The sequence below is a fragment of the Grus americana genome, chromosome 1 (assembly GCF_028858705.1).
Source record: "Grus americana isolate bGruAme1 chromosome 1, bGruAme1.mat, whole genome shotgun sequence".
Lineage (NCBI taxonomy): Eukaryota > Metazoa > Chordata > Aves > Gruiformes > Gruidae > Grus > Grus americana.
Window position 1 is genome coordinate 61,525,267 of NC_072852.1, and position 13,001 is coordinate 61,538,267.

Consider the following 13,001-nt stretch of genomic DNA (forward strand, 5'->3'; position numbering starts at 1 on the left):
CTTCATTTTAAGCTGATGTGCAATGGCAATGGAAAGTAACATATGGTAGCTGCCATCTGTGTAACGCTGATGACAGAAGCTAACTTGGATCAACTAGTGGATTAAAGGCACATAAATATGCGGTTTCTAAAAATAGGCTTTTACAGAAGGCCCATCCAATGCAATACTTGGACGTTTGCAGTTAACATCCAGCGTTAGAGTGAACCTCCCCACTCCTGTTGCTACAGGGACACTGGCTGCAGTAGCCTGAGCTGTTCTCAGCAGCGCTGAAAACACAAAGTAGCCTTTCTAGGACCTTGTATACGAAACAGGCTTCCGCAGGCAGGATGACCTTTCTTTCCGCATTACGCGCCAAACTATCTTCCCAGCTAATCAGAGAATTCTTGAGAGAAAAGAGGAATTTGGGGAATTTGCTAGCTGTGGTGGCCTGGATCTCCGCACTGTGGTCCTCATATGCAAAACCAATTGCTTCCCCAAGCCTCCAGGGAGCTTTGCTTTGTCAGAAGGCTCCGCTCCCTCCCCTCTCTCCCTTACAGGAGTCTAATGGTCCTGCGGGGAGAGCAGGAAGATGGGGCAGGGATGGGTGGATTTGTGTTTGCATCCAGACCATGGAGGTGACCCAGGGGCTTCAGAACCACAGATTCATTTCAGCTGCCATAGTGTGCGGCACTGCTGTGGAAGAAATTCGGGTAGCCACAACTCCCCACATCCCTTCCAATCATTTGGACATCTTTTTCTTGGAGGCTTCCTTTTCCTGAACTGCGTTGTTTTTAAGCTGCTGTGTAGGTTTTTTGTATATTTCCAGCCTTTCCTCAGTTACTTCCCTGCAAACTGTAGGGCATGCCTCTGAGCGGGCAAGGCTGCCTCGGCGTGGGGAGGTGGCTGCAAGCTCCCTTCTTCTCCCCTGGTAACTATTTCCGCAAAGGGTCTTTATTTATGAGCAAGAGGCTATTTATTCCCAAGACCGAGCTTGGGAAGCAGTTGGTATTTCATACATCTTATTATCCGTAGTGTTTGAATTTGGGTCACTTCAAGAGATGACTTTTTGTATTGTTTTCCTTTTTTCCCCGCTTTCTTTTTTTTTTACACCTCATGACTAAGATCAGCTTTGAATACTTGATGTTAAGCATGCTGCCACTATTTCTCCGATACTGAGGCTTTGAATATGTTACTGTGGTTTCTATGCTACTTGCACAGAATTTTACTTCCTACTTTTTCTTTGTTTTGCTAAACAGTAACCGTTGGCAAGGAAACACATATGGAGCTGTAAATTATTTATTAGGAGTAAATGTATCAGGTCCTCATTCTGAGAGTACTTATATATGGTTTATTCAGGCAGAAAAAAAGAAATATGCAGTTTGGGGTTTGGTATTGACTGATGGCTTCAAATACTCAGTGGAAGGCATTTTCTAGCAATGGAGTGATAGTCTTATCTGTACTTTCCCAGTATTTATATTTCATTCAGTGGATTACAAAGCACTTCTTACAAAATTGGCAGTTTGATTTTAAGGATGAGAAAATGAAAGGAATCTCTTTGTTCTTGGGTGCAATGTGCAATTAAATACATGTTTCTGAAGAAGCCAGCGATCTATACATTATGATACACACAAACGTGTCATAGTAATGTGAAGAAAAAAATAAGATGTTGTAAAAATAGATCCATATATAGAAACTTAAGCAATACTTTTAGAACAGGAAATAAAGAGGACAAGTAATCCATTAGAAATTATTATCTGACCTAAAAGTGCCCCAAGCCATTTTACAGCATACTACACTAACTTGAAAACCATTCTTAAATTGTAGCTAATTAAATGAAGGTCATGAAGCAGTGTATGGAGACATAATCAGCTTTTTTTTTTAAGAGCTGTGATAGTGAGTAAAAGTCTCTGGAAACGGAGTCATGTGTTGGAGTACAGCAACTAGGAAACACCAGTGTCTGAAGGCTGACAAAAAGTTACACGTTTTGAAGAGTTTTTCAGGTCCACAGGCCAGAGGTGGAGGGTGATGAGGGGAAGAAAGTGATCTGATCTGATCTATAGTACATAATTATGTTTTTCAGGAACTTGGTGTATTTGGTAGTATTTCCTGCAAACTATTGCTTAAAACCCCTACATGCAGCAAACACAAGTGAATAAAATTACTTTTAAACACTTGTGAGACTGAACATGCACACGGATCTATGGGGTACAAGGAGTTCATCCAATCAATTAATCAAACAGTGCCTTGCCTTGCTCTCCAGATACACACCCAACTATCTAGCAGAAACCCCAGTGGGAATGTTTCTCCTGGGACCTTGCCTGTCTGTGGAGGTCAGCTGTGCGGCACAATCCTAGAGCTAAACCTCACCAAGGCACTGCAGCCTCCCAGGGCAGAAGAATGTTATTTGCTTTCTTACCTTGTTGATGGTGCCATATTCTTTCAAGAAACAACGCAGTGATGGAATTAGGGTTTCTGCACATGTACACACCTCTCCTTGCTCACATTCATGTGTGAACTGCTAACAGCATGGTTCACCTTAAAATTTACTGCGTTCTCCTTTCAGCTGCCCACAATTGCTGCCTCCCACCCTCCAGCTCTGGGTAACTCAGAGCTGCCCACTCTGCTTGCCCCAGGTTCCTGGGGGTGGGTACAGCTGCTCCCCCCCACGCAGTGGCAGAGCAGCCTCTCGCTGGCATTTTCATCCCACCGAGAGGATTTCATTGTTCATAATCCTAACAGAGCTGGAGGTGGGCAGGGTCAGGCAGGCAGCAGAGCTAAGACAGCCCCAAAGCACCAGAAGAGTTGGTGAGTTGGAAAGGGAAGAGATTGGCACCAGCTTTAGTGTGACCTTTGATGGTCTTCAAAAAAAGTCTTCTGGTGGTGTCATCTTTTCTTCATTAGTTTTAAAAGGACTGAGGATGCTAATTTTTTGTTCATTGTAAGAAATAGCAGCAGGCGAGGGTGTAGCTGCCTACGTTCGCCCATAGCTCCTGCAGTTTGGCCTGATGAGGACCACATGTCTTCAAGCACTGCAGCTCTCCTCAGTGCCTAAATCCCTAAAACTGCATGCAGGGAGTTGGAGAGAAACTGCTGCCCAGTGCGGCAGCCAGGGAATTAGTGCCTCTTGCTGGTCTGTCCAAATATTGTGTCCCTGTCCCGTGCCACTGCCTACCCCCAGGGACACCTCTGTCACACAGCCTGGCACGATGGAGGGGGGCTCCTTGTTCAGAGCGGGGCCGTGGTGGCTCCTGGGCTGGGAATTGCACCTGAAAGAGATGTCTAGGAGAAGTTGACGTAAACTGTATGATCAACCCCAAAGTGATAGAAGGAGAGAAAAATGCAAGTATAATAGTAACATAATCCTACTCACTGCACTTTCTCTTGGGCTGGTAAGGGAACACCAGTGAGACTAACCACTAAAAACCCATGAGGGTTTCATATATACGGAGTAAAGTATATGTAATTGGGATTTACCTTGCTGGAAGTCTGACCCACTGCACGTACGTTTAATTTGCTTTAAGAGACCTAATTATTTCTCTATCTACAGTACAAAGAGACAGATTTTTAAGTGGGTAAAACCGACAATTTCCCTGAGTGCGAACTTCATGGATTTTATAGTCCACACTTAATAAATTACATCTGGTTTATCATAGCTAACAGTAAATATGAAACATACACCTCCTGAAGCAAGGCGAATAAAAGTCCACTTCCCTGCTCCTCCCAATTTAGGAAGTTTTTTTGACTTGATGCCTTATTTCCATTTAAGTGCCAAAAACATGAAGTAATGTTGGCTTCTATTAATCTTGTTTTGGGGGGCATGACAGTTTTAATGGGAAAAGCTGATAAACATCAGTCTGTGAGTATGGGAGTGGACTGTAACATAAATACTCTTTTCCTGAATGGTCAAAATTAAAACATGAATGCCCAAGTCTGAGAGTTTCTTAGTGTGAACAATGGTATGTGTCCCTATATATATATTCATGCACATCCGCATGCATTTTATACATTCCATGGTGTTAAGGGAATGTATTTTCTTAAGGAATCATACTGTGCAGTGTTTGCCCTTGTCTTAGCTGCATCCTGAACTAGAATAAAACTCAATGACCAGCACAAAGTTTTAACACTGAAATGATCCCATTCTTCCCCTGATTGACAGGGCACACTTCATAAGGCTTAAAACCAACTTCCTGCGAGCCAGGCAGGGTGACTTGATAAGAAAGTGGAATTTAGGGCAATTAAGTGCAATCTGAGCCATGAGAATATGTTTGCAGACTGCAATTGTACACCAGCTGTTTTCAATGACATTCCAGCCATACAATGAAGATTTTACAAACCACATTTATGTAAGGCTTGAATTTTCTGCTGTGGGTTGATAATATGCTGTTTGGGGGACTGAGTGAATTCAAACGATGAATGGACATGGTGAGATGAATTAACATTAATGAACAGGAATCCGCTGCTCTTTGAGCAGGATATTATGAGTCCAAATTGTCAGTGGAACACCTGCACAAGCAGAACATCAAAATAGGAGAGAGTGAAGCATGAAATCTCATATTTGCGCTGTGATTTTAAAATTTTTGTGAAAATGATATTTTAAGAAATAAGTTTATATTTTTAACATAAAAGTATCTATATCTAGTCTATGTCTATTTATAGATTAAGTGTGTGTATATAGATTTCTATTTTGGGGTAAAGAAAGAAAATCGGGAACTTCTGTCCATACTTCACCAACTTTGTTCATTTTGGTCTCAACTGTGACATTTTTAGGAGTTTGGATAGCAGAGACAAAGACTTTATGTCTCCCAAGTGTTCACTAGACATTGCAATTAAACAGCTATTAGCAGCACTGCTGATACACGTTTTAGAAAGCGAGGAGTGAATGATGCTGCTGGTAAATCCTTTTCTTTTCCATTCATTGTGTGTTTTCTTGAATTTTCTCTTGTGAAAATTCCTGGGATTCAATTTCTTTCTGGTAGAAAAGACCTGAATAAGGTGAAGAAAACCCAGAGAAAACGCCTGTCTCTTATAGCTATGAATTGATAATACCTTTTTTATGCCTGTGCTTAATGTCTTTCGTGTACGCCTTATGTCGATAGTGGGCAGTAATAAAAGCATCTCTGGGAAACAGAAACACTTGGGTTTTAAACAAGATAAAAAATGAGATGTGTTGCCTTGTGCTAGAGAAACAAAGGAAATGCAAAGGTTGTGGGAGTATTTAGTGTTGCTATCCTCAGCCTTTGTTTTGTAAGAACAAGAACAGAGAATTGAAGTAAACAAAATATTTGGACCTGATCCTGCAATTCCTACATGGGCAAAATTCCCAACAGTCTCAAGGGAAGTTTTGTTTGTGTTGGGAAAGCCGGATTTGGGCCCATTGTTTCCAGTTAGGAACCAGACTTGTGTTTATTATCTCATGATAGACATCTTATGTACTTAACAGCTCGGATTCCTCAGCTGGAGTCCCTGAATCTGGAAGAGTTAGCAAGTGCCTCACTTTCCCCCTCCTTCAAGCGTATTTAAGTTCCAGATGATTTAAAAAATCACTTTCTTCTGTAATGCTTAGTTTCCTGTGACACTCCTGCCTCACTCCTCCTGTTGGATTTAAAGGTCTTGGCTTTCGTCTTGCATGTGCATGATAAGAACGGTAGTACTTTCTGCTTGCTTTCCTTTGGTATTAAAGATTATACAAGATGAAGAGCAATCAGTGGACAGCAGGCCCGGTGCCTCCCAGTATGAGATTGTCTTTGCAAGTATATGTAGTTCATCCAGGATAAAATTGCTGACTGACGGTTGTGCAGTCAGTGACCTCTCTGTGAATGGAACTTAATGGAAAGCATCCTAATCTGGAGGATTTAACCTGGGGAGCATTCTCCTTTTCTGGAGGGTCTTTACAGAGAAAAGTAAAAAAAAATCATAGAATAATGGGTTGGCAAGGTGTGTAATGGTTTTGGCTGGGATAGAGTTAATTTTCTTACTAGCAGCTGGTATAGTGCTGTGTTTTGGATTTAGGATGAGAACAATGTTGATAACACACTGATATTTTTAGTTGTTGCCAAGCAGTCAAGGACTTTGCAGCTTCTCATACTGCCCTGCCAACGAGAAGGCGGGGGGTGCCCAAGAAGCTGGGAGGGGACACAGCTAGGACAGATGACCCAAACCGGCCAAAGGGATATTCCATACCATATGATGTCATGCTCATATACTTTGAGGGTTGGCCGGGAGGCAGTGCAGCTCAGGAACTAGCTGAGCGCTGGTTCTGGGTGGTGAGCAATTGTGCTATGCATCACTTGTTTTGTATATTCTTCTTCTTCTTCGTTGTCTTCTTCTTCCTCCTTCTCCTCCTCCTCCTCTTCTTCTTCTTCTTCTTCTTCTTCGTCGTCGTCTTCTTCTTCTTCTTCTTCTTCTTCTTCTTCCGCTGTCATCATCATCATCATCTCCCTTTTCTGTCCTATTAAACTGTCTTTATCTCAACCTTTTATCTTTTTGATCCTCTCCCTCATCCCACTGTGGGGGGCAGTGAGCAAATGACTGTGTGGTTGTTTTAGCTGCCTGCCAGGTTAAACTGCGACACAAGGGAACTTGAGAGATTATCCACGTCAAGATCCCTGCCCTACAGCAAGATCAGATATAGCTAAATCTTCCCTGATTAAGGATTTTCTGTTGCATTAAGATATTGTTAATACTACAGATGCCTTGTGCAATTCTATTTGCAGATTGCTGATTTTGGACTCTCCAACCTTTATCACAAAGACAAGTTTCTGCAGACCTTTTGTGGAAGCCCACTGTATGCTTCCCCTGAAATAGTTAATGGACGACCTTACAGAGGCCCAGAGGTAAGAAGGGTCAGCTTTTCAGTGGCGGTATGGGGATGTCTTTGATGATAATGTTCTTGAGGGTTGGTCTTAATGCTAGTGTTATTGAACATGTGGGTTTGCTTGGGTCTCTCCCATATTGAAAGTTCTCAAGCTGCCTTCATTTGCTTTTGTTTGCTTTGCCTGTGGTTACTTAGATGTTAGATACTGGTTTTCCCATCAGTAGGCACAGCTGGATGTGATGCAGCTCTTGCAGTGCTAATGGCAGGGAGAATGGTGTGGATCAGCTTTCCTGGGCTTCTCATGCATTGTCTTTGTATTTCAGGTTGACAGCTGGGCCCTTGGTGTATTGCTTTATACTCTGGTTTATGGAACGATGCCCTTTGATGGCTTCGATCACAAAAATCTCATCAGGCAGATCAGCAGTGGAGAATATCGTGAGCCAACACAGACCTCAGGTATAAAAAAGGAGTGAGGGCAATGTATTGAGCTGACAGGAGTTCAGAATGGAGGGTTTGCCCGGCTCCTTACAACACGTTTTGGTGTCATATTAGAATGATGAAGAAAAAGAAAATATCTCATTCCCCTACTGACTTCATCTGCTCTCAGTTCCCAGCTGGGTACAGCATTTACCAAAAGCTCTTTTGAAATGAAAGTTTTATAGCAGATAGATTTTATTGCCTTGGGGAAGCTGTAACAGGCTCTTTTAACTACATCTATGACAGTGGAAGGTCTGTTAGCTATTGCAAGTGGAATTGTTCAGACAAGCTGTAAACTAATACAACATAGTGGTACAGATAAGTCCTCTAACTACACTGTGGTGTATCACGAGCAGAGAGATGAATGGTCAGAGCAACGCAGTTTCTTATTCAAGAAGGCAGGCCAAAATCTGAATTAATGCCACTATGTTCTCATTTACTTCTACTTAGAGGAGAACATGTTAAGCAGCCACCTGACAGAAAAGCATCAACTAAGTCCAAGTTGTTGATTATAATGACTCCTTCCAGCCTTAAACATCAATGTATATATTATATTTAAATGAATATTTATCTTGTATCATTTGTTTTCCATCTCTTTCAATTTTCTGCCTTCTTGCTCTCTTTATGAAAATATACCTTTAAAATATACAGAAGGCTACACTGTTAATGGAAAAAGTAAATACAAAACAATAATGTGTAGATCATTTAAAACATCCCAATTCCCCTTTGTTTTCCTCTAAATTTTGTAATTATTGGAGTTGATAGGTTGGTGACTTCCTTTAGTAACATGGAACTATTTACTGACTAATATGGTACAAATATTAATTTATTTGATAACCCAGTGTACATTTCCCAGGGTGAATCATATTCTTCTGATAAGAAGTAGTTCTGAAATGTATTTTCCAACATTGACTGATGGCCAAAGCATTGCCCCCTTTCACTTCTTCTGTACTAAGAAGCATTATTTTTGCTCATCTGATTAACTTCACACTTCCATTTTTAAACTAGGAAAACCAAGAGTGCCCATATTCTAAATACTTCATATTCCATTCTTTGTCTATAGATGCTCGTGGTCTTATCAGATGGATGCTGATGGTGAACCCTGAACGCCGAGCAACCATTGAAGACATTGCCAACCACTGGTGGGTTAACTGGGGCTACAAGAGTAGTGTTTGTGACTGTGACGCCATGAGGGACTCCGAGTCCCCATTGCTGGCAAGGTTCATTGATTGGCATCACCGATCTACTGGCCTCCAACCAGAGACTGATACCAAAATGAAGTGCCTTTCTAAGCCCAAAGGTCCTGAAGTCACACTAGAGAGACAAAGGTCTCTGAAAAAATCAAAAAAGGAAAATGACATTGCACAGTCCATCCAGGAAGGAGGAGCTGAAAATGCATCCAAACCCACCTCCAAGAGACCCAAAGGCATCCTGAAGAAAAGGAGCAACAGTGAACATCGATCTCACAGTGCAGGTTTCATTGAAGGAGTGGTCAGCCCAGTGTTACCCTCTGCTTTTAAGCTAGAGCAAGAGCTGTGTAGGACTGGCGTAGCCATTAAAAGTGTTGTGGAGGGAGAGGTAGCAGGCAAATATGGCACTAAGCAGTCTTCACTAATGCCAAAAAAAGGAATCCTAAAGAAGACTCAGCAGAGGGAGTCTGGCTATTACTCATCTCCAGAACGAAGTGAATCTTCTGAACTCTTGGACAATAATGATGAGACAGTAAACAGTGACACTTCTCCAGGGGTCACAGAGCCATCCAGAAATGGGTCTTACAGCCATTCCTGCAGGCGTAAGGGCATCTTGAAACATAACAGCAAGTATTCTACCAGCAGTACTGAATCTGCTTTGATTAGCCCTGACACACCAACGCTGGAGGCCATGGAAGAAGTGGTCCTGCCAGGGGATGCATTACCTCGAAGTTACAGTCGCCCTTCCAGCGTGATTAGTGATGACAGTATTTTGTCCAGTGACTCCTTTGATTTACTGGATTTGCAAGAGAACAGGCCAAACAGACAGACAATTCGGAGCTGTGTCTCTGCTGAAAATTTCCTCCAGATCCAAGACTTCGAAGGACTTCAGAACCGCCCACGGCCACAATATCTAAAACGTTATCGCAACCGTCTGGGGGACAGCAGTTTTTCCCTTCTCACAGACATGGATGATGTGACTCAGGTCTACAAGAAAGCCCTAGAGATCTGCAACAAGCTCAACTAGCAGAGGGAAGATGGAAAGGGAGGGAAGGGAGTTGTTCTGTGTACCTTTATGATGGAGTAAGCCAGGTCACTGATTTGCTGACAATGGTAGGTTTTGCTTCAAAGGACCAGATTATACCTACGTAGCTGAACTCCTAGTAAAGTAGCCCCAAAGCCATCTCACACTTCTCTAATTTTGTGTCCTCAAAATATTACCTACCTGACCAGAGAAAAACCTTTGGTCTTTGTATTCGTGATGAAAGCACATCAAGATCTAGCAGACAAAAGCATCAAGATTTAATGGCTGAGAGTCAAAGCTAGACAGAATTAAAACTGGAAGTGAGTGACACACATTTGAGAGGTTTGTAATTCATATTAGATTGGCTTTATCAAGAGATGAGCTGAATTCTTCAAGTCAATTTTGGATGTCTTTTAGAAAAAGAACCTTTATTTTTCCCTGAATTATTCATCTGGATACAGGCATTGCACACTGGGAATCTTTGGGTTGTATTGTACAGGAGGCCAGGCTAGGTGGTCACCATGGTCTCTTCCACTGAGGTCACCTGAGAGGTTCTGAACGCGTTCTGGGACAGATAATTTGAGGGACTCACCCCAGAATAACCTCACGTGGTGTTTGGGGACAAGTGGGTGGAGCAGGCATTCAGATCTGGTCCCTCTCACAGCCATTGCTCTTCAGTGAGCAGGAGGCCCTAAAATTGTTTCCAGCTACTGCTCATACCAGCAAAAACTGAGTCACAGAAACGATAAAGGGAACTGGAAGCAATGGATGTTAGCAGCAGCTGACCTTGTAAGGCCGTTTCAACCCGTGTGTTCAATTTGTGACTCTTTCAAAATGGCCAGCCAGATGAATGCCCAGACAAAGATGGATCTAAAAAAGGGTCTCAAGGGTTAACTGACCCTCCCATCTAGGGTTCTGTCGCTGTCAGCAAATGGTGCCACCTTGCTGTTAGCTTGTAGTATTTGAGGGTGACAGGTAGTTTGTGACCAGAATGTTAGGTAAGGAAAAGGTTGTAGCATGTAGGAAATGGGTAGAGGTCAGAAAGTTAGTGGGAAGATGCCTTTCTCCAAATGAAAATGTTTCTAGGTAGGTAGTAATGGAGCAGAAAGAATTGAGCGATGAAATGATAACAGTAGTTTTGATAACAGAGTTAGCATAAAATTGCAGGCCTCTCTCTATATAGTGTAGCTGGTACTGCGTGTGCAACTGATAACCAGTTTGAAAAAAAAAAAAACCGAGAAGGATGTGTGTTTGTGTTATCAGACATACCTAACTATCCAGACTGAAGGCTTTAACTCCCATAAAGGTACCACATGGGTCTACTGGATTACCTGAATGTAAGCCTATGTCAGAAAGGCACTGTGTGTTTGACAGGCCTGGGCAAACTGGAATCTTAAGGCCCATTTCAGTCTCATTTCCATGAGCACATAGCCCCTGGCTTTCTTGAGGTGCACTGGTGTGAATAAGCGGCAGGTTTCAGCCTATGATGTCAAATGATCCACAGCTGCAAAACTTGACTTCTACATGCATACCCAGAGCAGAAGAGCATGGGGCAAGCTCTGTTCTCACTCCTACCCTGAAACTGGAACTGAAAGCAGAATTTGGCCCACTGTGTCCCAAATCCTAGAGGTCATGTGGAAACGGATCCCTGGGAATCGGGGATAACCCCATAAATCATTGGCGTCTGGGGCAGGGAGCTATTTCACTTGCAGATTCCTTATTTGGTCTATCATGGTACTTAAGTCTGCTGGTTCCTCCTAAAAATCAACTGGGCTGCCTAGCATAAAGATGGATGAGCTTGAATTTCCTAAATCAGTTAATCTGCCTCTATGGAGAACCTTTACTTATTGTGAAACACTGGACCAAATTTGGCCCTGGAGTAAACGGCATCCGTACCATGAAATCAATGAGAGACGTGCTCTCAGGCAGTCAAGTGAAATTTGGCTCACTGGCCATTTGCTCAGGAAGGGCAACTGCACGTCATTCCTTTACAGACGTGTACCTCTCTGTATGATATTCAGACGTCCCATCTTCTCACAGGCCCTGCCAAATCAACACCCCATTTTGCAATGTGTTAACAAGTTTGCTGTGGTGCATTTTAGAACAACTCGACGTAGGCTCCATGGCCCTTCTGAAACAAGGATGAGCTTTGCAGCCACAGCTTTTAACTTGTGCCCCGTGGCCTAAGAGCCAGATCCTCAGCTGGTGTAAACCAGCGCTGCCCCGTTGGCATGATGGAGCATCACTTTGGTGGGGTTACGCTGATTGACACCTTCCCTGCAGATCTGGCACTGAACCTTGAGTGGATTTATAGAGGTTTCAGGACAAAGGGAGGGGAACTCAGCCGGCCGCGGCAGGGAAGTGAGGAGCACCCCGAAGGCTCATATCTCCCAAGGCTTTTGCCCAGGCCTGCTTCTTTGTGTACAAATGTGAATGAGTGAGTGACTGCTTGCTGCCAAACTGGAAATACTATGTAGGGATTTACTGGCATGTTACTGGCATGTTACATGTTTACCGGCATGTTATCATTCCTAGAAGAGAAGAAAAAAAAAAAAAACTTGACTGCACATTGTTATTACTAGTGTTGTGATTTTTATTTAATTTTTTTGTAATACAAAGTTGACTTTTTTATTTGAATTTGTCTTTTTTTTTTATTTATTGGTCTGAAAGCCATTTCAAAGGTATAATAATATATTTGGTGTAATTTAATTGGTGCAACATTATTTTACAGCTCCGGCCAAAATTGTTTGGTGTTATTTTTTGTTTTTTCTCCCAATCCTTGGTTGGTTTGAGCTCTACAAGGCACACAGGGGAAAACGCTGGATAATCACCCAAAGTGTTTGTATTTTTAATCTGATACTGTTTTTTATTAAATAAAATGGAATTAATGTAACTGTGAAGAGTCTCTCTCCCATTTCTTTTTCACTGTACATCAGCATTAGCCGAAGCCAAATGGTAATGAACTTGTCATGCAGAAATACAGCAGCATCTCAGCACATCGTACCAAGTTGTTTATGCAAAGCTTCTTGGCTCGTTTGTGCATTTGAATATAATGTGGGTGGCCACAGAGACTCCCGTGCTACGAAGCATTTGGCACTGCAAAACACCCAGAGCTTTCAGCTATAGAAATGTTTGGTGGAGAAGAACAGCTGACTGGGGTTTCTCTGCTGGAGGTGAGTGAGGTTTGTGGGCCAGGTGTGCTGCAGGTGAGACGGAGCAGGCTGGCTGACCAGACACAGCACAACTCATCTGTAGCCCAGAGAGAGACCGTCACAGTCCTTACCCCTCTCTGATGGGGAGAAGGACAGTTTATTAACAATTCTGATGTTCCTGTTGGTACAATTTAGGGGTTGTTTGGCCAAAAAAGACTGGTGGCCATCCGCTGCTGTTGAACGTGGGATGGTTTCAGTCAGATGGCTCTGAGCAGTCAGCGTAATCAGCTGGTGTGAGGGAAAAAGGGAGCCACTTTTCATTTATTGGAATCCATTTGATAACCAGAAGATTTTAGATTGTTTTT

General features: G+C 42.7%; 1 protein-coding gene across 1 annotated transcript in view; it reads left to right on the top strand.

Moving 5' to 3' along the window:
• Positions 1–12,376, top strand: part of NUAK1 (NUAK family kinase 1) — a 50,175-nt gene extending 37,799 nt beyond the window's left edge. The window contains exons 5-7 of the mRNA XM_054832559.1: positions 6,693–6,812; positions 7,117–7,249; positions 8,334–12,376. Coding sequence (XP_054688534.1) covers positions 6,693–6,812; positions 7,117–7,249; positions 8,334–9,487 — 1,407 coding nt within the window. The 3' untranslated portion in view covers positions 9,488–12,376. The remainder of the gene's footprint in view (positions 1–6,692; positions 6,813–7,116; positions 7,250–8,333) is intronic.
• Positions 12,377–13,001: the final 625 nt, after the last annotated feature.